General features: G+C 55.2%; 3 protein-coding genes across 14 annotated transcripts; 2 read left to right on the forward strand and 1 right to left on the reverse strand.

The window, feature by feature from the left end:
• Positions 1-566: 566 nt before the first annotated feature.
• Positions 567-19,111, forward strand: FERMT3 (FERM domain containing kindlin 3). The gene is given in 15 exon segments (NM_001037606.1): positions 567-696; positions 1,263-1,435; positions 4,786-5,019; positions 5,238-5,357; positions 5,463-5,631; positions 5,841-5,943; positions 15,790-15,897; positions 16,043-16,177; positions 16,260-16,309; positions 16,417-16,541; positions 16,768-16,874; positions 17,028-17,267; positions 17,612-17,736; positions 18,321-18,462; positions 18,555-19,111. Coding segments are annotated over 14 exon segments (1,998 nt in total). The 5' UTR covers positions 567-696; positions 1,263-1,275; the 3' UTR covers positions 18,735-19,111.
• TRPT1 (tRNA phosphotransferase 1) lies at positions 19,047-22,045 on the reverse strand. 8 transcript variants are annotated; one of them, NM_001166602.3, is made up of 8 exons: positions 21,520-21,579; positions 21,079-21,165; positions 20,751-20,832; positions 20,049-20,218; positions 19,782-19,956; positions 19,514-19,570; positions 19,328-19,438; positions 19,047-19,192 (listed from the first exon to the last, which is right to left on the reverse strand). In NM_001166602.3, the coding sequence occupies exons 2-8, from the start codon at positions 21,154-21,156 to the stop codon at positions 19,101-19,103; spliced, it is 765 nt and encodes a 254-aa protein (NP_001160074.1). In that variant the 5' UTR covers positions 21,157-21,165; positions 21,520-21,579; the 3' UTR covers positions 19,047-19,100. The 8 variants fall into 8 exon arrangements, with proteins under 8 accessions (NP_001160074.1, XP_005227105.4, XP_024842828.1 ...); XM_005227048.5 differs by having other exon boundaries at positions 19,328-19,441; positions 21,520-21,557; XM_024987060.2 differs by having other exon boundaries at positions 21,399-21,557.
• Positions 21,616-24,335, forward strand: NUDT22 (nudix hydrolase 22). Of its 5 annotated transcripts, none has more exons than XM_005227118.5 (6): positions 21,616-21,650; positions 22,044-22,541; positions 22,873-22,971; positions 23,556-23,653; positions 23,791-23,884; positions 24,170-24,335. In XM_005227118.5, exons 2-6 carry the CDS (start codon positions 22,062-22,064, stop codon positions 24,269-24,271), a joined length of 873 nt encoding a protein of 290 aa, XP_005227175.2. In that variant the 5' UTR covers positions 21,616-21,650; positions 22,044-22,061; the 3' UTR covers positions 24,272-24,335. The 5 variants fall into 5 exon arrangements, with proteins under 5 accessions (XP_005227175.2, XP_005227174.2, XP_005227177.1 ...); XM_005227117.5 differs by having other exon boundaries at positions 21,628-21,710; XM_005227120.5 differs by having other exon boundaries at positions 21,628-21,684.
• The last annotated feature ends 216 nt before the right edge of the window (positions 24,336-24,551 follow it).

The raw sequence follows: 24,551 nt of genomic DNA on the forward strand, positions 1-24,551 counted from the left end.
TGAGCTGACTTGACCTGCGTGTGTGCTCAATTGTATCCGACTCTGTGACCCCCATGGACTGTGGCCCCGCCGGCTCTCTCCATGGAATTTTCCAGGCAAGAATCCTGGAGTGCGTTGCCATTTCCTTCTCCAGGGGAACTTCCCAACCCAGGGATTGAACCCACATCTCTTGCACTGCAGGTAGATTCTTTGCTGCGGCACCACCTGGGGAACCTCTGGCCTGACCTGCCAGGTCCCTAAATAACCCAGATCTCATCCTTACAATGCCACTGCTCTTGCTTTTGGCAGCTGGAAGACCCCACCTCATGACAGGCCAGAGAGGGAAGATGGCTTCCTACAAGGGAACCCGAGCTGGTGGCTTTTCTAGTTTGAACTGAGTTTCCTCCAAATGAGGGGACCCTTTGTGGGGTGTTGGGTCCACAAGCCCCACTTGCTTCCTGTGCTTACTGGAAGCAGAGGCAGGGCTGTGTTGGCAGTTGCTTCCTGCACCCAGCGCCCGCCCGCCCGCCCTGGGGAGGGGCCAAGCCCGCCCTGCTGGTGATAAGCCAGGGAGGGTTGCCCTCTGAAGGAAACTCCAAAGAGAAAGCAGAGGGGGAGGAAGCACGCAGCGGTCTGCAGGTGTGTGGGCCGTGGCCAGGAGTGGCTGACGCGCCGACCCCCCCAACACACCTGCAGCCCCAGCCCCTCGCAGGCAAGGTAAGCCGGTGGGCAGCTGGAGGCCCAAGGACCCTCCTCGCCCTCGCCCTCTGGCAGCCCTCTCTGCCCAGAACGCCTCTCTCCGTGCGGCAACCTAGACTTTCCACGGCCCTTGAGAGGCGTCAGCAGCTTTGGGGTGGTGGTTCTGAGCTTTGGGCCTGATGGGGACTGTTTTCTGACCTGGGTTCACCATTTCTAGGGTGGGCAGCTGCCAGGGCAGGCTTGGGCTGGGCTGTCGGCTGGGCAAGCAGGTGGATGTTGGGCCCAGCTCTGGCACTGAGCTGGGGGGTGTAGGGGGAGCCCCTTCCTACTCTTAGGGGCCTCGTCTTCCCGTCTGCACAAAGGGAGAGGGCTGGGCAATGTGGTCTCGAGGGGCCCTTGCGAAGCTCAACCATTGTGATGGAGAGAGGGGTCCGAGTTTCTCACCTGGGACAACCCACCTCCCCGGGTCTTGCTGCTGCCCTGGCACTCTGGCCTGCGGGCTTGCCCTCTGGCCCCTTGCCTGTCCCGGGCACCACAGGCCACCTCCCAGCTGCCCACTCGCCTCCTTCCCACCCTCTCCTCAGCGCCGCCGCAGCCATGGCGGGCATGAAGACAGCCACCGGGGACTACATCGACTCGTCCTGGGAGCTGCGGGTGTTTATAGGAGAGGAGGACCCGGAGGCCGAGTCGCTCACCCTCCGCGTCACGGGGGAGTCACACATCGGTGGGGTGCTCCTGAAGATTGTGGAGGAGATCAGTGAGTGCCCACGACCCCCGCCGCCCACCGGGTCCCCCAGGGCTTCCGGGCCGGCCCTGCTGCACGGCCCTCGATAATGGAGTCACAGTGACTCAGGCACCAGCTTAATCATTTTGTTCCAAAAAAGACATTTCCCCAACTCAACTTCCCCTCCCTCCCACTGTCGTCCGCCCTTCCTCCATGCCAGCTGGTTCTGCTAAGACCCCCAAGGACCAGACCCGGCCACGGGCCTCTGCGTCAGGAGAGGCCTTGCCTGGGCTGAGGCTGAGGTCCCATTCTGGGGGTCAAGGGGAGGCCAGAGGGGGCTCCTGGTGACTTGGGGACCTGGTCCAACGCCCTGTCCCTGGGCGGAAGCCCTCAGCATGCTGGTGACAGGCCCCAGCCTGGGTGGGACGGCCCTGCCCCCACAGGAAGTTACAGCAGAGCCTCCTGTGGTGTCAACCCTGGAGGGGAGCAGGGCCAGCGACAGGGGGCTTCTCATCGCCTCTCCCCGCTGGGGTGGGGGCTGCCCCTTCCTGGGAGGGTGGCGGGCTGGCTCTGATAGCCAGAGCCGGAAGGCAGGCCCACGATAGGCCCATCCAGCCCACAACCTGGGCCCCTGCGGGTGTGGGGCGGGGGCGGGCTGTCTCAGGCCCATCCAGCCCCCGCCCCGCCACGTGCGGCCCAGAAGGAGGTCAGTGGCTTGTGGAGAGCGTGGGGCCCCCCCAGACAGCCCGGCCACAAGGCTGAGGTAGTGAGGGGAGCCTCCAGAAGGCAGGGCCCCAGGAGGTTGTGAAAGCAGAAGTGGGGAGCAGAGGGTCCCTCAGGAGACTGGGTGACAAGACTCAGGCAGGCCTGGCCAAGCAAGGCAGAGAGGGTGAAGACCAGGTGCCCCAAGAGAAGGCCCAGCTGGCCCCGGGGGACGGTCCACAGCAAAGCAAGAGGCCTCAACAAGGAGCCTGCGTGCTCCTTGTTGGGTCCAGAGTCAGGTCTGCGTGCGTGCTAAGTCGTGTCCAATTATTTGCAACCCCATGGACTGTAGCCTGCCAGGTTCCTCTGTCCAAGGGATTCTCCGGGCAAGAATACTGGAGTGGTTGCCACTCCTCCCCAGGCTGCTGGGCCCCCAGGGTCAAGTCCCTCCAGCTTCTCCTGTCCCCCACCCAGCAAATACTGTCCCCACTCCACCAACTCCCACTCTTTCCTTAGGGCATCAGAGTCACTGATGCCCAGCCAATCCAGCAGTGCCAACCTGGGCCTGGAGCACAGCTGGGCAGGTGAGACCCAACATTTAGGGGCCGGCTCAGGGCCAGGGTGGGCTGCTACACAGGGGAAGCCAGCATGGAGGTCGCACCCAGCCCAGGACAAGATGAATCCCGAGTGAAGTGAAGTGAAAGTCTCAGTCGTGTCCGACTCTGCGACCCCATGGACTATACAGTCCATGGAATTCTCCAGGCCAGAATACTGGAGTGGGAAGCCTTTCCTTTCTCCAGGGGATCTTCCCAACCCAGGGATCAAACCCAGGTCTCCCACACTGCAGGCGGATTCTTACCAGCTGAGCCACAAGGGAAGCCCATGAATCCCGAGAGGGGGGCCGCAAACAGGGAGGAGCTAGGCGAGACACTGGGGCATGGGGCGAGTTCTGAACAGGGTGAAGTCTGGGGGTTCTAGGCCAGGGAGGACTCCGGAGTGTGACAAGGAACAAGGCTGGGGGCCTGCTCTTCTGTCCGGTGTTTGGGATTCCATCCTGGAGGTGGAGAGCCACAGGAAGGGTTCCCAGCGGAGGCTATCGGGCTAAGGCAGGCCCCTCCCAACAGGGCGGGCTGCAGGCAGTAAGGACAGACGGGAGGTGGAGTGTGGAGGCGGGACTGCCTGGATGAAATGCGGCTGAAGGCAAAGGGAAGCAGCCTAGCGGGAGGGCCGTTGTCACCCTGTCCCCAGGATCTGGGGGGAGCTGATGAGGGGAGGGGGAGCCTCTGTCCACTAAGTCGTGTCCAACTCTTTGCAACCCCATGGACTGTAGCCTGCCAGGTTCCATTGTCCAAGGGATTCTCCAGGCAAGAATACTGGAGTGGTTGCCGTTTCCTCTTCCAGGGGCAGACCCAGGGATTGAACCTGTGTCTCTTTATGTCTCCTGAACTACAGGTGGATTCTTTACCACTAGCGCCACCTGGGAAGCCCCCACAGAGTCAGGCAGAGCAAGGTTAAGAGGAGCCCCTGGGGGGCTGGGACTCAGGATTGTTGCATTCATAGTCCCAGAGCCGGGCACATAGGCAGGCGAACAAAGGTTTCTGGAATGATCGAAGCCAATGGATGTGCCCCTTAGCCAGTCGGTTTCTGGCCTGGGGCTCACAGCAGAAAGATGAAGACATAGACTAGATGAGACTGGCTCCCCCTCACCCTGGGAAAAGGCATGACCAAGGAGGGAGAAGAGGGTCCTCTTCCTGAACCAATGGGGATAGGCAGGGGCTGGCCTGGAGAGGGGCCAGTGAAAGAGAACAAGGGCAGAGGGCCACAAGGAGACGGGAGTGTGTGCCACAAAACCAAGAACCATGAAGGCACAGCGGGGGGGCTTCTGGGCAGGAGAAGGCTGGAAGGAGGTGGAATTGGGGCAGGGGACAGGACCACTCCCCAGGAAGGGCTCTGACACTAGGGGACACAGCGCTTCCTCTGTCTCACCTGGCACCAGGTTCAGGCTCCTGGGGGAGGATTAAGAGGGGCGTGCGCGTCTTCTGTCACTGGCCACGTGAGACCTCGAGGCGCTCCCATCTCTATCCGAAAGCCCACGCTCTGTACTGGCGTAGCCACGTGCCTGTGTCACAGACACATTCCACTCGCCGCAGGGCAGCAGGCCCTGCTCGGTGTCCATGGCTGCTCACATCTCAGGAACTAGAAAACTGAGGCCCAGGGAGGCTCAGGTCTTGGCCAAGGTCACAGAACTAGAAACCACTAGCTCTTTACGGGGCGCCTGCTGCTGTGTGCTCGGCATAATCCCCAGGCCCTGCTGTCGCCTCTGCCTCCCGAGCTCCCAGAAATGCCTGAGAGAAGCCATGAAGTCGGGACTTGCAAGAGGACACAGGAGGTTCTGCATGGGGAAGCCCAGTGCCCTGGAGTGTGAGAGGCGGGGGCACTGGGTTCTGGGTTGGGGGCTCCCCCGGGAAGTGACTCCGCTCCGTGGCAGCTGAGCCCAGGGGACAAGCAGGTTAGCCAGCAAACAGCCGTCATGCCACGACCTCAGTCCTGGGCCCCCAGCCTGGCCCTGCTCCTGGCCTGGGCCGGGGATTGGGTGTTCAGCACCTCTGGATCCCAGGCTCGTGCTCAGCACTCAGGGCAGGGCCCACCTAGGCTGACATGGTCGCCCTTGGGCCCCGCAGAACGCAAGCAGGACTGGTCAGACCACGCCATTTGGTGGGAACAGAAAAGGCAGTGGCTGCTGCAGACCCACTGGACGCTGGACAAATACGGGATCCTGGCCGACGCCCGCCTCTTCTTCGGGCCCCAGCACCGGCCCGTCATCCTGCGGCTGCCCAACCGCCGTGCCCTGCGCCTCCGCGCCAGCTTCTCCCAGCCCCTCTTCCAGGCCATGGTGGCCATCTGCCGGCTCCTCAGTGAGTCCCCAGGTGGCCCCCGTGCTGCCCCTGCCAGGGTCCAGCCAGGGGGAAGGTCCTCTCCCTTGCCAGGCCCAGCCACTGTCACCTCATCCTTGCCAAGCTGTTGTTCCCCCTCCAGCTTGGGGGGCTGGGACCTGCCCCAAACTGCCCATGGGTGGGGCAGGAGGTCACAGGGCAGGACCCTGGCCTCCCCTTGAGGCCTCGGCTCCCCTCAGGTATCCGGCACCCTGAGGAGATGTCTCTGCTCCGGGCTCCCGAGAAGGAGAAGAAGAAGAAGAAAGAAAAGGAGCCGGAGGAGGAGGTGTATGACCTGACCAAGGTCGTCCTGGTCGGGGGTGAGTGCAGGCTGCGGCAGCCCAGGGATGCCACCGGGGGGCGCCTGGGAGAGGTCTGGGTGGGTGAGGGGTACCGGGCCTGGCTGACCCCCACCCGCACTCCAGGCGTGGCCCCCGCGTCGTTCCGGGGGATGCCAGCCCACTTCTCAGACAGTGCCCAGACGGAGGCCTGCTACCACATGCTGAGCCGGCCGCAGCCCCCGCCGGACCCCCTCCTGCTGCAGCGCCTGCCTCGGCCCAGCTCCCTCTTGGACAAGACCCAGCTCCACAGCAGGTGCGCAGCCTGCCGGGTCTGCAGGCGCCCTGGCACCCCATGCCATGTGTCCTGCTCCCAGAGCCCACCCCCTCCCCCGTGGCCTGCTCAGTCTCGTCCCCAGGCCCCCTTTCCTGTATGTGTGTGCTTGCCCCCGAGCCAGCCCGGCCCCCTCCACCGCCCCGCTGCCCCTGGCTCGGCCCTGACCCCCGGCCTGTGCTCTGGTCCAGGTGGCTGGATTCATCGCGGTGCCTCATGCAGCAGGGCATCAAGGCCGGGGACACGCTCTGGCTGCGCTTCAAGTACTACAGCTTCTTCGACCTGGATCCCAAGGTGGGCAGGGTCAGGGAGAAGGGAGGTTGGGTTGTGGGACATGGGGGATCTCGTGTCGAAGGTCTGGGCTCCGCGAAGGTTAGACACTTGTGGGAGTCTGCCCAGCTGTCCGTTTGTGGGTCCACACCCCCGTTGGGTAGCTCCACCAACATGGTGCTGGGCCCCCGTGGATGCCAAGGCCTGTTCCTCAAGGGTTGTCAGGGAGAGGCAGCTCAGTGTAGACCGTGGTAGGTGCTGGGAAGCCTGCTCAGGTGAAAGACGCCTGGGACACCTGGGCTCAGGGAAGGCTTTCTGGAGGCAGCGGCACTGGGACCGGCAGGAACCAGGGCAGGTGAGGGGTGAAGCTTTGCAGGCGGACGCCTGTGTGTACAGCTCCCTCCCTGCTTGCTGTCCGCATGGCAACAAACAGGCTCCATGCATCCGGGCTCAAAAGCCCCGCTTCTCTGTCCCCACTTCCTTGCCAAGCTTGTAAGCATCATTGTCCACAGAACTCGGGTGCAGTGTCTTTGCTCCCCAGAAGCCTTTCCAGTGGGTACTCCTTGATGCCCTCTCTCTCCTCAGCCAACTCCATCCTGGAGTCTTCCTTCCCCGTCCTGTTGAGGTGACCAAGCCCTCCATGCTGTTTTGTTTTGGGCTGTACCGCGCGGAGGGCATGAGGGATCTTAGTTCCCTGATGGAGCTTGTGGCCCCTGCAGTGGAAGCATGGCGTCTTAACCACTGGACCGCCAGGGAAGTGCCCCAGTCCACTTCTTACTTGACTGCTTAGGATCCCCACACACTGCTCGGGGGTCTGCAGCTGCCCTGCCCCTCTCTGCCCTTCCTTCTGTCTCTACAGCCTCTGGGAATTGCGAGCTCCAGGGCTCCCTCTCCAGCCTCCTCTCTCCACCCTCTCTCCCAGGAAGCTCCAGCCTCCTGGGTTTAAGGATCATCTCTGTGCTCTTGAAGCTCTCAGTTTTACCACCTCCAGCCCAGACCTTCCTCCTTGAGCTCTAGACTCTCATGTCCAAGCCCTAGACTCTCATGTCCAACTGGCCATCTCTGCTCTGGCACCTAACAGGCATCTCAACTTCTGTTTGAAACAAAACTCTTGATTCCCTGTCTGCCCAGCGCTTCCTCCTACCACGGACTCATGGCAAAGACCCTGCACTTACACTCCTCTTGCGGCTCCCAGGCTCAGTAGTTGTGGTGCTCAAGCTTAGTTGCACCATGTAGAATCTTTCTGGACCAGGGAGCAAACCCGTGTCTCTAGCATCAACAAGCAGATTCTTATCCACTGTGCCACGAGGGAAGTCCCATTGTAATTATTTAAACTTTAATAACCAGTCCATTATTTTTTATTAAACTTTTGGTTTTGAGGTAACTGTAGACTCATGGACAATTATAAGAACTAATACATGATGGAGAAGGAAACGGCAACCCACTCCAGTTATCTTGCCTGGGAAATCCCATGGACAGAGGAACCTGGTGGGCAAAGAGTCAGACACTGAGGGAGGGGCAGGCGCTTGCTAGAGGCCCCAGAGCTTTTGATGGCAGAGCTAGCACTGTGGCTGAGGACTCCCGGCTCCCAGGCCTCTCTCACCAGATAGGAGCGTGGAAAACTAGTCTAAAATACGCCTGAGGGCTTTCCTGGTGGCTCAGTGGTAAAGAATCGCCCCCCTGCCAAAGCAGGGGACGCGAGTTCCACCCCTGGTCTGGGAAGACCACACGTGGCAGAGCAGCTGAGCCCATGCATCACAGCCACTGGGCCGGGGCTCTCGAGCCCGGGATCCGCAGAAATGAGGTCTGTGGGTACCAGAGCCCATGCTCTGCAACAAGAGGAGCCACAGCTAGAGAAAAGCCCACGCAGCATGAAGACCGTGCACAACCATAAATAAAATCATTAAAAAACAAAAAAACAAACAAAAAAAAGAACTAATACATGGGATCCCAGGCCCCTGGAACTGGGTACCCCAACCACCATCACGATCAGGACCTTGACCTGATACAGTCAAGACACAAGGCAGCAATCAGTTGTCCGGCAGATCCATTTTTAAATATAAAAAGCAGTCTTTTCTCTCTGCCTGCACACACACCATTTCCTACGCTCTTTATCCCAGTGTGTAGATTCGGATTTCCAGCTGGTATCATTTTCTGTCTACCTGAAGGACTTCCTTTCACATTTCTTTTCAAGCTGATCTACTGGTGATGGATTCTTTCAGTTTTTGTTCGTCTCTGTAAGTCATTATTTTGCCTTTGATTTTGAAAAATACTATTCTTTGATGTAGCGTTCTCGGTCAATGTGTTTTTTTTCCTTAAAAATACTGCCCCACAGTCTTGTGGCTTGCTCCTTTGTAGGTAATGTGTCTTTTTCTGACTGCTTTTATGGTTTTCTCTTTACCACTGGCTTTAAACAATTTGACGATCATGCGCCTTGGTTTGCTTCAGGTTTCTCATGCTTGGGGTCCACTGAGCCTCTGGAATCCGAGTTCGTAGGTTTCATCAAATTTGGAAAATCTTTGACCTTTGTTTCTTCATGTATCTTTTCTGCTCCTCCATTTTATGGGAGTCTGATGACGTGACTATTAGACACAGAAAATCGTCCCACAGTTCACAGATGCTCTGTTCAGTTTTTTATTTCCCCCAGTCTTATTTTCCTATGTTTCATTTTGGATAGTTCTATTGCTCTATCTTCAAGTTTACGGATCTTTTCTTCTCCCTTGTCTAATCTGTCATTAATACCCTGCCTAGAAGTTCAGTTTTGACCTTTTTAACATTTTCCATCTCTCCTTAACATGCTCATGCTTTCCTCTATCTTCTTGAATATACAAGATATATTTAAAATAACATTTTAGGAACTTCCCTAGCAGTCCAGTGGTTAAGACTAAACCATCCCTGGGTGGGGAAGTAAGATTGTGCATGCAGCAAGGCCAAAAAAATTAAAACTTTTGTGTTTTTGTCTACTAATTCTGTTATCTATGTCATTTCTGGATCTACTTCTATTGACTATCTCCTAATTATGAGTTGTGTTTTTCTGCTTTTCATGCCTGATAATTTTTAATTTGATACCAGACACTACAAATCTTATACTCTTACATGCTGGATTTTTAAAATACTTTAAAATCTTATTTGGGGATAAAGTTAAGACACTTGGAAACAGTTTGATCCTTCTAAGGTTTGCTTTGAACATTAATAATTGTAATTTATGATAATTAATTGGGACTTCCCAGGTGGCCAATTGGTAAAGAATCTGCCTCCCAATGTAGGAGACGCGAGAGATGTAGGTTCCAACCCTGGCTCAGGAAGATCCCCTGGAGTAGGAAATGGCAACCCACTCTAGTATTCTTGCCTGGAAAATTCCATGGACAGGGGAACCTGGTGGACTGTAGTCCATGGGGTCACAAAGAGTTGGACACAACTGAGCATGCACAAAGGCAAAGGCAGTTATTAATTAGACCGGACAAAAGTTTACCCTATTACTGAGGCAAGAGCCTCCTGAGTCTTCTGATGTTATATACATATGATGAGGTTTCTCTAATCTCTGTTGGGAATATGAACTCTTCCCACCCTGGTGTGAGCTCTGGCAAATGTCCACGTGTGTCTTTCAGTGTTTTCTTCCATCAGCCTTGGCTTGTTTCCTTACACACACATGCACACTCATTAATCAGCTAAAGACTCGAAAGGGGCCCTCTGCTGATTCCATGCAGAACTTTCTCTCTGTGCAGTTCTCTGCTCTGCAGCACTCTGCCCTGTGAACTCTAGCTGCCTTGGACTCGCCAAATTCTCAGCTGCACCTGCTCACCTCTCACCTTGGGGAATATGCTGGGCTCCATCTGGGGTCCTCCTCTTGCCTGCAGCATTCACACTTGCTCCAGGCAGCAAGCTGGGGAAATCTCACCATTCATTCACTTGTTTCATAGCGATTAGTGGTTGCTGTTCAAGGTCGTGTTATCCACTATCTAAAATTCATTTGGTTTTCCTGTTTTCTTTGTTTTGTAAATTAAGTGTTTTTTTTTGCCGCACCTGTGGTATGGGGGATCTTCGTTCCCTGAGCAGGGATCAAATCCGTGCCCCATGCAGTACTGTACCACCAGGAAAATCCCTGAAATTTTATTTTTAATCAAAGTAACAGCTTAAGGAGTTGAATAGTCCCAATAGTAATAACAACAACAGAAAAACACTTCCTTTCTACCTCTCCTTATCCCAGATTTCTGATCCCTAGAGACTGTAGGTTTTAAGTCTTTAGCTTTTTATTCTAGTGTTTACCTCTATATGACAAGCTTAGATATGTCTATTCCCTTGATTTTTTCTTCACTCCATGTATTATCTATTCACTTCGTATGAAAGATGAAAATTTAGCTGTCTTATTTCCTCCCTCCTTCCCCTACAACATACACCTCTTTTGCATCTTCCCAACTGAGCTGGGTTGTAGTTTTTGGTTAAAACAACATGCGCGCGGTTGTAAATGGTAACACATATAAATAGTGTTCTGAGCTAAGCCACAGAGTGACTATACTTCCTTTCTTGGTTTATTTATTTTCTGTTAATTGTCTGTGCTGTGCTTAGTTGCTCAGTCGTGTCCGACTTTTTGCAGCCCCATAGACTGTCACCAGGATCCTCTGTGTGTGGAGGTTCTCCAGGCAAGAATGCTGGAGTGGGTTTCCATGCCCTCCTCCAGGGGATCTTCCCAACCCAGGTTTCCCGCATTGCAGGCAGATTCTTTACCATCTGTTAATTGCCTATCTGTGCACAATTAGAAGTGAGACGCCAAAAGGCTCTCTGGACACTCTCCGTGAATCTGTGGCCTGCCGTGGGAGCTCTTCAGAGTGATGAGGTGGGATGTTGCATAACCCAGTCCCCCCAACACTGCAGCTGGAGCACAATGCCCCTTTCAAAATGATTGGTTACTTTAGGATATCAATCAGTGTTATATCTTGGTGAGAACCGTGGAATGGTGGCAATCTAGACCCACTGGTTGACTGTTGTCCTGGAACTTCCCTTCAGTATTTCCTGGTAATTCCTATAGTTGACTTCTTGATTCCTGACTCCCTCATTTCAATGGAGCATATATTTCAACGACTTCCCCTAAAATGGCAACATGGTAATAGCTTTCCCTAAGTGGTTTGAAATCCTGTGTGTTTGAAAAGGTCACTGGTCTGCCCTCACATGAAAGTTTGCATAATTCTTGGTTTGAAACATTTTCCTGCCAAATTTTGAAGCAACCTCCCATTGTCCTCGAGTTTCTAGTGTTTCTGTTGAAGAATCTAACTCCATTTCATTTTCAACCCTTCCATATGTGACCCTTGCAATTTTTCCTGGAGGAGTAGGAGAGGCCCCAGAAACTTAATAATATTCTTGGGAGTTGCCTGGTGGTCTAGTGGTTGGGATTCAGCAATTTCACTGCCATAACCTGGGTTCAATTCCACATCAGGAAACTGAGATCTTGCAAGCCACACAGCGCAGCCAAAACAAGACACAAAAGAATCTTTTCCTTATTTCTTGATGTTTAAAAAAATCTCTCAATAGTATGTCCTCATATGAATCTTTCTTCTTTGATTGTCCCACATACTTGCTGAGCCCTTTCAGACCAGAAGCCTGGGTCCTTGAGTTCTGGAAATATGGTCTATACAATCTCTTTAATAATTCACTGCCTTCCACTTTTCTGTTTTTTTTTTCCCTCCTGGAACTTGGTAGATATTACACCTCCTGGATTTATTTTTACAAGAAAAAATTGGGTATTTATCTTTTTTTTTCCTTTTTCATGTTTTTTGTCTTTTTGTTCTACTTTCTGGAAAGTTCCTTGACTGATCTTCCAAATAATCTATTGACTTTATAATTTCTGCAACTGTCTTTTTAAATTGTAAGAGCTCTTATTTTCTGACTGTCCCTTTTTAGTGTTTTTTTATTTTATTTTTTAGTGTAATATACATTTAGAAATACTCACAAATGTCACCAACACATCAAGCAATAGAACTCTACCAGCATTCAGAAGCCACGCAGTATCTCCCGCAGGGGGAACCATTACTGTTACTGCTAACACCATAGATTAGTTTTGCCCATATTTGAAATTTACATAAAGGAAGTCACACATTCTATATACTCTTTTTGTGTATTTTTTTTCACTCAGCATTATGCTTGTATGATTCATCCATGTTGCATATAGGGTAGCATATTTCTTATTGGTGTGTACTATTTCAGGCTGTCAGTATACCACAATTGATTTTAATTCTCCATTCTATTGTTTTGTTATTACTAATTTTTGGCTGCACCAGCTCTTCACGGCTGTGTGCAGGCTTGTGGGCTCTAGAGCGTGGGCTCAGTAGTTGCGGTGCATGAGTTTAGTTGCTCCCTGACATATGAAATCTTCCCAGACCAGGGATTGAATTCGTGTCCCCTGCATTGGCAGGAGGTCTCTTATCCAGTACACCAGGCAAGTCCTCCATTCTACTGTTGATGGGCATTGTACAATGTTTAGCTTGGGCTATTATGAATAGAAACACTATGAACATTCCAGCATATGTCTTTTGGTGAACATATACCATATTATCTGTAAGGTATACACCAAGAGGTGGAATTGCTGGGTTGTAGGGCACGCACTAGTTTGAAAAATGAAAGTGTGTCCTATTCTTTGTGAAGCCATGAAGTGTAGCCCACCAGGCTCCTATGTCCATGGGATTCTCCAGGCAAGAATACTGGAGAGGGTAGCCATTTCCTTCTCCAGGGGATCTTCCCAACCCAGGGAGTGAACCTGGGTCCCTTGCATTGCAGGCCGATTCTTTACCATCTGAGCCACAGGGGTTATGGGGCAGACACTGGTTTAGCTGTAGTAGATAACTACACCCCCGTACACCCCTACCAGCAGTGATGAGAGTTTCAACTGTTTCACACATTCACCAGTACCTGATATTTCCTGCCTTTCCCATCTTAGCTATTCAGGTGGGTGTGTAATAGTATCTCATATGGTATTTTGTTTGTTTATTCAAGCAGTTTTACTGAGATATAACTTCTATACCATACAAACCACCCACTGTAAGCAGTTTATTTTTAGTAAGATACAGCTATGCCACCATCACCACGATCCAATTTTAGAACATTTCCATCACCCCAGAAAGCTCTCTAGTGCCCATTTGCAGTCATTCCTTCTTCCACACCCAGGCAACCACTGATTTGCGTTTCTGTGTGGCTTTAATGTACGTTTCCCTGATGACTAGTCAAGTTGAGAACTTTTTCACGTGACTGTTAGCCCTTTGGATATCCTCTTTTGTGAAGTTTCTGTCCAATGTTTTACCAGTTTCTACACTGAGGTACTTATCTTTTTCGTACAGCTTTGTAGGAGTTCTTCATATATTCTGTGCAGAGTACTTTGACAGATAAATATATTGTGAATATATTTTCACAAAGCACAGAATACTTTGCCTTTTCATTCTCTTAGTAGTTTATTTTGAGGAACACGAGCTCCTAATTTTAATATAATCTGAGTCATAGTTTTTTATGATTAATATATTTTACATCCTGTTTAAGAAATCTTTTATTCTAAAATTGCACAGATGTAGTCCTATTTTTCTCTAAAGGTTTTACTGTTTTCACTTCGATATTCAGATCTGCAACTCAACTGGAACTGATATTTGTATGTGGTAAGAGGCAGAGATACAAATACTTTACTTTTTTTTTCATTAAAAATTTTTTTTTTTTTTTACCATATGGGTATCCAATTGACCCAGGTCCATTTATTGAAAAGAACATCCTTTCCCCAGTGATGGCAAGATTTCCCTTGTCCCAAGGTGAACATACATGAGTCTCTCTCTGACTCTCTTTTTAAATATTTTTTAAAAATTATTTGGGAGTGCCGGGTCTTAGTTTGCAGCATGCAGGACCTTTGATCTTCACTGCATCATGCAAGATCTTTATTTGCAGCATGTTAACTCTTAGTTGCAGCATGTGGGATCTAGCTCCCGACCAGGGATGGAACCTGGGCCCCCGGCACTGGGAGCACAGGGTTTCAGCCACTGGTCCACCAGCAAAGTCCCTCTCTCTAACTCTCTTTGATTCCATTGATCAAGTTGTCTCTGTCAATACCATGTTGTCTTAATTACTATAACTTTGTGATTACATTCCTTTTCAAAATAGCTTCCTGTTCTTGTTTTAGGAGTGCAGAATTTTGTCTCTGTAAGGATTTCAACTAGTGTTTGAAGTGTTTTTCTGCTGTCTACATTGTCTTTATTTCCTCCAAGTTCTTTTTCCCCCTGACTGTACTTCATGCCAGCAGTTTTTGTTAAATGTGGATAATCCGTGCCTGCCCTTTCATACTTAGTAAGGCTCTAAGAAGCCAATTAGAAACCCGAGTGGATGAACAGGGCTTGGCATTTGGGAGGGTCTCCTGGCGAAAATGGGGCAGGAATGCCCCCTCATTGTAGGGGGTTTCTCTTTGGCTTCCCAGCAGTGAAAGCTCTGATCTCTTGACTGGGGAATAGAAGGCTCATTGCCAATGTCTTTGATGGCAAATGGAGAAGGGCTGAGGGTGTCTCATCTTTCAAAATGCCAACTTTCTCTTCATTCAGCTGTTTTCAGTACAACGTACTCCCACCCAGCTGTGCCATGAGTGCCAGATGCACTGGCTCAGCATCTTGAGAGAGTAAATCTCTGGTTTCTACCAGGTGCCAGCTGGGAGCAGGGAGTCACTCGGCTGCAGGGAGTAGGGAGGAACTGTTCCATTTACAGGCTTTCTATGGTCCTCATTTGAGCCCACCCTCGCCTCGCAGAAAGGCTTCCCTGGTGGCTCAGACAGTAAAGAATCCACCTGCAATGTAGGAGACGAGGGTTCAATCCTTGGGTCGGGAAGATCCCCTGGAGAAGAGCGTGGCAACCCACTCCAGTATGCTTGCCTGGAGAATTCCATGGACAGAGGCGTCTGGCGGGCTATAGTCCATGGGGTTGCAAAGAATAGGACACTGAGTGACTAACACCTTCACCTCCCAGACCTGAGCCTGTCTACGACATGAACTGGGATGCCTTTGTTCAGATCTTAGTTCTTTTTGCTGTTTGCTTTCTGATTTTTCCAAGCTCATTAGTGCCTTTGCCTTAGAACAAGAGAGGGAAAAGAGTGTGAGAACCCAGCTCTCCTTCTCTGCAACTCAGTCCTTGTCCACGTTTCTGCTTTTCATCTTCCAAAATTTTGTTAGTATCTCTCAACCTGCTTTAGTCCCCTCTCTCTTCTTAGTTCTTTTGCCTTTATCCCTGTTATGGCTTTGCTATTGATGCTGGTGGGTTTCAGAGGAAGTGTGGGCTTAGTCTTACTTCTATGGGTAACTGGAGTTGCCCCTTTGAGTTCCCTGCTCCTTCTCTCTGGAATGTTCTTCCTACCACTCTTCTCGTCAGTGGTTCCTTGTCATTCCCAGGTGTCAGCACAGCAAGCCCCCTCCCCAGGGAAGCCTTCCCGGAATGCTTCCCTCTGGGGAGTAGCAGCCCTCCCCACCCCCACACCCTAGTTGCATTCTTTCTCATCACCATCAAACTCGTGGGCTTCTTGCCTGAGTCCACGAGTGAGCCCCTGTTTTGGAAGTTACTTCCTTTATCGCTTTGAATCACTCATTTATTGAGAGATTTACTCAGCCCCTGCCTTGTCCCTTCATGCAGGGCACACAGTAGACAAATAGTTGATATCTGCACAGAAAGGTTTAGAGGGAAGAAACCACCGCCTGCCTGGGCAGATGGGGTTGGCAGGCTGCGGTTGGGATCTGCTGCCCATGTGGAACCACTCCATGAGCTTGCACAGCACAGGTCGGGCTGAGGCCGGAGGCTTGCGGGGAGCTGGGTGCATGGGGTGCTCAGGACAGATGTCACCCAACCAACCCAGCCTCCCCCTCCCTCCAGACAGACCCAGTGCGGCTGACCCAGTTGTATGAGCAGGCTCGGTGGGACCTGCTGCTGGAAGAGATTGACTGCACCGAGGAGGAGATGATGGTGTTTGCAGCCCTACAGGTGCTGGGCAGGCCGGGGGCCCCCAGGGGCTGGGTGCAGGCCAGGCCTAGGGCAGGGTCTTTCAGGGGGAACTCTGTATCCGGGGAAGCCCTTTTGGGCAAATGGGCTGCCGGCTTAGCCATCCCTGGCCATGTGCCCCCTCCAGTACCACATCAACAAGCTGTCCCAGAGCGGGGAGGTGGACGAACCAGCGGGCACAGACTCAGGGCTGGACGACCTGGATTTAGCCCTGAGCAACCTGGAGGTGAAGCTGGAGGGGTCGGCGCCCACGGACATGCTGGTGAGGAGCGGCTCCAGTCAGGGGCTGGGGTCAGGGTTGAGCGCAGGGGCTGGGCGCCCCCCCTGACTCCTCTTCTCCCCAGGACAGCCTCACCACCATCCCAGAACTCAAGGACCATCTCCGGATCTTCCGGTGGGTCTGGATCCAGCCTTGGCAGCCCTGCTGGAGGGGGGCCCAGTGCGGAGAGAGGATGGGGGGGAGGGAGGTGGCCTGTCCTGAACCTCCTGCCACACCCTCAGGCCCCGGAAACTGACTCTGAAGGGGTACCGCCAGCACTGGGTGGTGTTCAAGGAGACCACCCTGTCCTACTACAAGAGCCAGGACGAGGCCCCCGGGGAACCCATCCAGCAGCTCAACCTCAAGGGTGAGTGATGGCGGTCTGCAGGACAAGGGCAGGGCCGGGCCAGGGGCGTGCAGGGGCCTCACCTGACCCACCTGGGACTGGCCAGGTGAATGCTCTCACCTGTCTCCAACTAAGGGCCGGAAGATGCCCTCTGACCCGAGGCTGCTGTGCAGGGCTGGCTTTCACCCAGGGCCCTCGCACCAGGGCTCCTCTCCCCAGCCCCCTAGCCCATCCCTTCTTCCTCCAGGCTGTGAAGTGGTCCCTGATGTCAACGTCTCAGGCCAGAAGTTCTGCATCAAACTCCTGGTGCCCTCCCCTGAGGGCATGAGTGAGATCTACCTGCGGTGCCAGGATGTGCGTCAAGGGCCGGGTCCAGGACCCCTGGAGGCTGGAGCTAAATGGGCGCTGGGCGGGGCCAGGCCAGGGGCACGGGGCGGGGCCAGGCCAGGGGCAAGGGGCGGGGCCAGACCAGGGCCCTCACCTCTCTCCCCGCCCCTCCCACCCCAGGAGCAGCAGTATGCCCGCTGGATGGCTGGCTGCCGACTGGCCTCCAAGGGCCGCACCATGGCGGACAGCAGCTACTCCAGCGAGGTCCAGGCCATCCTGGCCTTCCTCAGCCTACAGCGGACAGGCGGCGGTGGCGGGGGCTCCGGCAACCATCCCCAGGGTCCCGATGCCTCCGCCGAGGGCCTCAACCCTTATGGCCTTGTGGCCCCACGCTTCCAGAGAAAGTTCAAGGCCAAGCAGGTGCCAGGGAGAGTGGGTGGTGGGACTGACCAGAGGGTTTACGTGGCCAACCTCGGCCCCTGGATCTCCACAGAGCCTTCCCCTGGAAATGCACGCGCTCACTCGCTCATTCTCCCTCCCGGGTCCTGGGACTGGGTGTAACCCTCTGGGAGGGGTCACAGTCCAGCCGCCCCGTCCTCCACAGGGCCTGGCTCAGCTCACGCGGCTGAATGCAGACAGGGTGCACTCCAGTGGCCCCACGCTGGGCACTGTCCCCACCGCAGGCTCCACATCCTGTCTCCTTGATAGGGGCAGGCTGGGGGTCTCAGGGACCTTGGCAGCCCCTCACCAGCTTGGTCCTGCAGCTCACTCCACGGATCCTGGAAGCCCACCAGAACGTGGCCCAACTCTCGCTGTCTGAGGCCCAGCTGCGTTTCATCCAGGCCTGGCAGTCCCTCCCCGACTTCGGCATCTCTTATGTTGTGGTCAGGTAGGAGCCCCACCCCAGCCTGCTCAATTAGGCACAGCCCTCCCCTGCTGCCTGGGGGGCAGCGTGTGAAGCCTTCCTTCCTGTCCTCGGAGGGGAGACCTTACTGAGGGCAGCCCGCGTGCACTCCCTCCATCCTGCACCTGTGCAGCACACACTAGAGAGCCATCAGGCCGAGAGAGCCGGTGGCCCCCTGCACCCATCCCAGCCCTGCCACACACCGTTCTCCCTGGGCCTTGGGCAGCTGGTCTATAGGACAAGGTTGGGTGGCTGCTGTGAAGGGAGCACCCCCTTTGACTGCCCACTTTCCGAGCCTGTAGATAGGAACAAGCTGAGGATGATGCTAAAAAAAAAAAAATGTTCCTATTGAAAGGCATGGACTATTTGGCTGACGCTGCTAAATGCTATCATAGGGATTACATCAGTGAAGCCCCATTTTCCACATGAGGAATTTGAGACCCAGAGAAACTAAGGGACTAACTTGCCAGCTTGCTCCTGAGTGCCACACCAAGCTCTCTGGGTGGGCTCCGGGGCCATGCAGAGTGGGGGTGGAGGTCCCCCCCTCACACTTTCCACTTGGGCACCAGGTTCAAGGGCAGCAGGAAAGACGAGATCCTGGGCATCGCCAACAACCGACTGATCCGCATCGACTTGTCTGTGGGTGACGTGGTTAAGACCTGGCGCTTCAGCAACATGCGCCAGTGGAACGTCAACTGGGACATCCGGCAGGTGGGCCTGGAGTGAAGGTGGGGGAGGGACCTGGGACTGGGCGGGACCCAGCCAGGGGCAAGGCACCAGCCCTCTGACCGCCCGCCCCACAGGTGGCCATCGAGTTTGACGAGCACATCAACGTGGCTTTTAGCTGCGTGTCCGCCAGCTGCCGCATTGTGCATGAGTACATCGGGGGCTACATCTTCCTGTCCACTCGGGAGAGGGCCCGGGGGGAGGAGCTGGACGAGGACCTCTTCCTGCAGCTCACCGGAGGCCACGAGGCCTTCTGAAGCCTGTCTCACTGCCCCTGCCCGCTCACCACCTGCCATGACCACTCCTAAGTCCACACCCGCTGGGACTCACCGTCCACACACTGTCCAGACATGCAACGACCGAGCTGGACCCATTCACTCACTGTCACTGGCTCTGTGTAGACCAGGGTCCTGGCTGGGTCAGACCCTGCCATCCTCCGGGAGGGTAGGCCCTCATTTGCACAGCACCCGCCCTTCCCTTGTCTGAGTGGCCAGGACCAACACCTCTGACCCAGCTGAAGTCCCTGAGCACACGAGGAAGACTGGCTGCAGCCACGGGATGATGACTCGTAGTTTCAAATCAGTTTCTTTTTTATCTTTTTACATTTTTAAAAAATAAATATTTTATTGTTGGGTCATCCCTCTTCCTCTGGAGCTATGCTTGGAGTCTCTCTGATGCTCTTTCTCTTCATTGCCAGCCAAAGAGAGGGGCTTTCCTGAGATAGAGAGGAGAGTTGGTTAGAGAAAGGAGAACTAAGTCAGTCTGAGGTTGCAAGCTGGGAAAGAGGTGAGGGCAGAGGGCACAGGCTTCGGGCACAAAGAACAGGGCTGGCTGGGGTAGTGGTTCTTACGGGTAGGGCGCAGCTGCAGGGCCTCCTTGAAATACTTGGGAGGCAGGACGCCATCAGCATTCCCTGGAGTCAGGATCACCCCATTGGTAGAGCGAAAGAAGGGGATTCCATCTGCTGACAGAGCCAGACCTGTGATTCAAGCCCTCTCAGAAGGCCTGGGGTGGTCCCTCCTGTGTGCAGACTCACCTGCCAGGGCCAGGGGCCCATTGATGAACACAGCCACTTCACAATTTGGCCGCATGCCTGAGTGGACAATTGGAGCTGGGGCCTGGGGCGTCTGGACTGTAGTTATCAAACCTGGGCGGGCTGGGATCCTGGGCTCATTTCAAGGGGTGGGGAGGGGATTTGTTCCTGCATGCAAGTATGGGCTGGCCCTGAACAAGAGGCTATGACCCTCAGAGGGGGACCTGGAAGGACAGATTACGTAGGAGTAGCTTGGGAGAGGGGCACTGACCACTGATGACACCAGGGTCCCCAGGCAGTCCTGGGGCCAGGTGGATGTGTGTCCTTCCTCGGCAGGATAGGCCCTTGAGCAGGATGGACGGCCAGTGCTGCCGGAACGTGCCATGGACGAGCATCAGGGGCAGGGCCTGCGGGGTCTCCAGGGGCTCCAGCTCCAACTCAGGCACCTGGGATGGATGCAGGGGGAAGGGCGGCAGTGACCCTCCCCGCACAGGCAGGGCTCTCACGTGGCTCTGCCACTTGTCCCCTTATGACCCACCTGCAGGGAGTGACCCTGATTGGCCCGGATGAGGGGGCCAGTGCTGGGGTCCCCTGGCTGCAGGGCAAAGCGCTGCTTCACATTGGTGTCCACCACGCGTTGAACATCTTCAGCTGAGAAGCTGCGGAACTGGGGCAGCTGCAGGAGGGCGTCCAGGGGCACGAAACCATCTGTGGGGAGGCAGGGTGGTAAGGAAATGACCTTGCTCTGGCCCGCGCCAGAGTTCACAGGGGGAGCCTCAGACCGCAAGACCAGAGCCCATGTGACCTTTAGACAGTCCCCCCTTTCTGGGCCTCAGTCCCTCACCTTACATGAAATAGGCTCTGTCTCATGAAGAGACAGGACCCCCAGTCTCACAGAGGGTCACAAAGATCAAGGGACCCTTTTGAGGACAGAACCCAGCCCAGAGTGGACACTTAATAAACATCAGTTGCCCCAACACCCCTAGTGCCCAATCTTGGCGTAAGTGTTTATTGGGCCACTGGGCTGGAGGTATCACCAGGCCTGGCCAGACACATGTCCGCCCTGGACATGATCCTGGGCTCTGGGCCTCAGCCTTCCCTTACATGGCAGGGATGTACCTTCTGTGCTGTCCCCACAGGACTGTGGTAGGAGCCATGGGGGAAGGCGATTACCGACTGGCTCACTCTACTCCCTGGGCTCCAAGCACTCCTGGGCCCAGCCCCTAAGATGCTCACTTACCGGCCCCCATGGGAAGGCCCAGCTTCAGGGCCCCGTGACGCAGGGCGTAGGACAGAGCCTTGGACAGCTGGACATCTCGGTCCTGAAAGAGCCCAGAGCTGACCCTTAGTCCCAGTGGTGACCCTGCCTGCCCAGCTGCTCACCCTGAAATCTGAGTGACCTACCGCAGAAGGAGACCAGAGGGACAGCAGTCCCTGTGCTCCTGGGAACAGTATGACCCAGCAGCTCCTGCTCCCATGCCATCAGCATTTCCCAGGGAGCAGGGCTCAGAGCTGCCCTCCCCGCCCTCCCACATTGGGAGCAGGGGTGAGGGTGGAGAGGGGAGCACCTGGTCCTGGGGGGGTCTGTGAGCCCTTCTACCCTTGGGCCCAGCTGTTTCCCGCCTCCTTCCTCCAGAGGAGTTCATGGCCAAGACCTGTGGGGAGCAGTGACATGGGAGACTGTTAAGGACCCTCCCATCTCCCCATGCTGCCCGGTGTCACAGAGCCTCAGGATTTGAGAGCTGGGAGGGGGATATTCAGATCACTAAATTCACTTCCCACCCCCAACTCCCTGGAGCCGATAGGGAAACTGAGGCACAGCAGGCAAGACTTGCCCAAGGTCACACTATGTCAGCCACGGGTCCCAGGGAAGCTGAACCCCCCTGACCCAGGCTCGTTGGTCTGCTCCGCAAGGCGCGCCTCGGGAGGCGCGGCCGCCATCCAGGCTAAAGTGCGGAATTGTTTGGACCGGCCAGACAGACGGAACAGGGACAGACAGGAAGACTCACCGACTCCGGGTGCCGGGCAGCTGATCCGGCGGGGCCCTGAGCGCCGGGACCGGCCAATGAGAAGCCGAGAAAGAAGGGGGCAGGCATTTCCGCTCCGAGGAAAGGGGCGGAGCCTGCGGGAGAGTGGGCCTGTGAGTGCCTGCTGGAGGCCGGAGCTTCCGGATGGTGGGAGGGGTCCCGGCATGTCTAGGGTTGGAGCCAGGACCTTTGGTTTGCGGAGACAGGGGCACTGGGGGAGGCAAGACCTCTGGTTTGGGGAGACAGGGGCACTGGGGAGAGACAGGACCCAGGACCTCTGGGTTGTAGGGATGCCGGGGAGTCTAAGGGATATCTGGTAGCAGGAGCCTAGGAGCTCTTGCTGGGATGATAAGACATTTTACTGCCTAGGGAGTGGTCAGGGGGATGTAGAAGGGCTGCGGGGGGGTGGGTACCCTCAGGAAGTCTGTGACAGAGGGGGCCAGCTGCCGCGCCCAAGGGAGGCTGTGGGTCCCCCGAGGTGACAGGCTTGGCTGTGTCGTCCCCAGAACTGCCCTCTCCAGACCATGGACCCTGAGGTGTCCCTGCTGCTGCAGTGCCCCCCCGGGGGGCTGCCTGAGAAGCAGGTTCGGGCAGAGCTGAGCCCAGCCTATGATCGTCGCCCACTGCCAGGAGGAGACAAGGCCATCATCGCCATCTGGGAGAGCCGGCTTCAGGCCCAGCCCTGGCTCTTTAATGCCCCCAAGTTCCGCCTGCACTCCGCCACACTGGCACCCACTGGCTTGCCAGGGCCACAGCTGCTCCTGCGCCTGGGCCTTACTTCCTATCAAGACTTCCTGGGGACCAACTGGGCCAGCTCAGCTGCCTGGCTGCGACAGCAGGGGGCCACCGACTGGGGTGACAAGCAAGCCTATCTGGCGGACCCCCTGGGCGTGGGCGCTGCACTGGCCACTGCTGACGACTTCCTTGTCTTCCTGCGCCGCTCTGGCCAGGTGGCTGAGGCACCTGGGCTGGTGGACGTGCCCGGTGGGCATCCTGAGCCTCAGGTGAGATGCCAGGCTGGGCGCAGAGGCACAAAGACCCACAAAGCTCAGCTTTGTCTTCCTCATCTCTTAAAAGGGGAGTTGGCCTGGTGCTTCTCCAAAGTCTCTTCTTAGGGGTAGCCTCTCAGCCTCTCCGCTGAATCCTGTCCCAGACCCATGGGAAGCTAGGGAACTGGGGGTGGGGGTGGGGATGGAGAACCTAGCTGAACCAGTAGTTGCCCATCTGGAAAAAGAGGGCTGGGGTCAGAGGAAGTGGCCCTCAGGGCCAGTGCGTGTGGGGGGGGGGTAGTAGGGCGGAAAGAGGGGAGCAGAGACTGAGCTTGACCTCTCACAGGCCCTGTGCCCAGGTGACAGCCCCCTGCACAAGGACCTCCCTGGGGAGCTGGTGGTGCACGAGCTCTTCTCCAGTGTCCTCCAGGAGATCTGTGATGAGGTGAGTGAGGGGCAGGCAGAACAGAGTAGTGGGCAAGGAGGGAGGAGGTAGAACAAGCCAGAATTCCATAGGTCCAGACTGGCACACGGCTTGTGGGATCTTAGTTTCCTGACCAGGGATTGAACCCAGGGCTTTGACAGTGAGAGTACGGGACTCCTCCTAACTGCTGGACTGTCAGGGAAGTCCTAGGCATCCATCATTGAGCAAAGAGCTTGGCTTTGCAGCTAGGCACACTTGAAGTGGAATTCTAACCCTTGCCTCTGTGTGCCTCAGGGTTTTCCTCCCTACAGTGGGGATAATGATAAATGTCTTGCCTACTTCCCCACCAGGTTTGTTGAAAAGAGGGGTAAATAGGAGTCCCAGTTACTAAATCAACTTCCCTTGGGTGACTCAGGGCAAACTGTTCCATCTCTCCAGTTCTAGTTTTCCCACATGAAATGAACGTGCCCAAGATCTGACTTTCTGTGACTCTCGGCACTTGAACTACAAACTGTAAAACGCTGTACTAGGGTAACATGCTATTCTTCATTGAGGGGGCGGGGACGTGGGAATTGGGCACTGACAGGTGGTATCCCTGGCCCCAGGTGAATGTGCCGCCACTCACCCTGAGTCAGCCGCTGCTGTTGGGCATCGCCTGCAATGAGACCAGTGCCGGCCGTGCCAGTGCTGAGTTCTACGTCCAGTGAGTGATCTCTGGGGGACAGAATCCTGGGTCCTGGAGTAGGTGGGTGGTTGAGGGGCATGGCTGAGGGAGCTGGTGCTCTACAGGGCCCCTCCAGGGGCTAAGCACTCACCAGGCCACTCTCACATCCTGTCCAGGTGCAGCCTGACTTCTGAGCAAGTGAGGAGACACTACATGAGTGGGGGACCTGAGGCCCACGAATCCACAGGAATCATCTTTGTGGAGAAACAGGTTCGAGGTGGCAAAGTGTGTCATTTGGATAAGCATCTGGGTTGGGGCTTGCAGAGGCCTGGTCATGCACGTCTGTCTCCCAGGCCTGGGTCGGACGGGGCTCCCAGATCTCAGAGCTTCTCTCCAGAGCCACAAGTCCTCACGGGGTTGCCTTCAGCCCAAGGGAGAGTGCCAGGGACCTGCTCAGCCCCCTTAACATGAGGTTCTGAGGCTCAGAACTGTGGGCACAGCTCCCACAGGAAACCTGACGCTGAGATGTCTGGGTCTCACTGTCTCTCCCCACAGAGTATGCAGAGGTTGCAGGAGACTGAGATGTGGCCTGAGCTCTGCCCCTCAGCCAAAGGCGCCATCTTCCTCTACAACCGGGTCCAGGGAAGTTCCACCTGAGTCTCCTGGAGTCCCCAGCCCTATCACCACAGCTCGGAAGACAATAAAGGACTTTATTCTTGGATTCCTTTGGCATCTGCTGTTTGCATGAGACAGAGGGGGCCACTGGGAGAGCCCAGGGAGGGTGAGAGAGACAGGACAAGTGACTTGGGTTAAAAAAAGGCCCAGGCTCAGTCTTCCCCTCTGCAAGCTGAGGGCCGTGCCCCTTTGCCAGGTTCCAGTGAGGCTCCAGGCTGACTATGGGGTGGAAGGGTTTCCCGAATCTGCCTGCAATACAGGA

This window comes from Bos taurus, chromosome 29 (assembly GCF_002263795.3).
Source record: "Bos taurus isolate L1 Dominette 01449 registration number 42190680 breed Hereford chromosome 29, ARS-UCD2.0, whole genome shotgun sequence".
Classification (NCBI taxonomy): Eukaryota; Metazoa; Chordata; class Mammalia; order Artiodactyla; family Bovidae; genus Bos; species Bos taurus.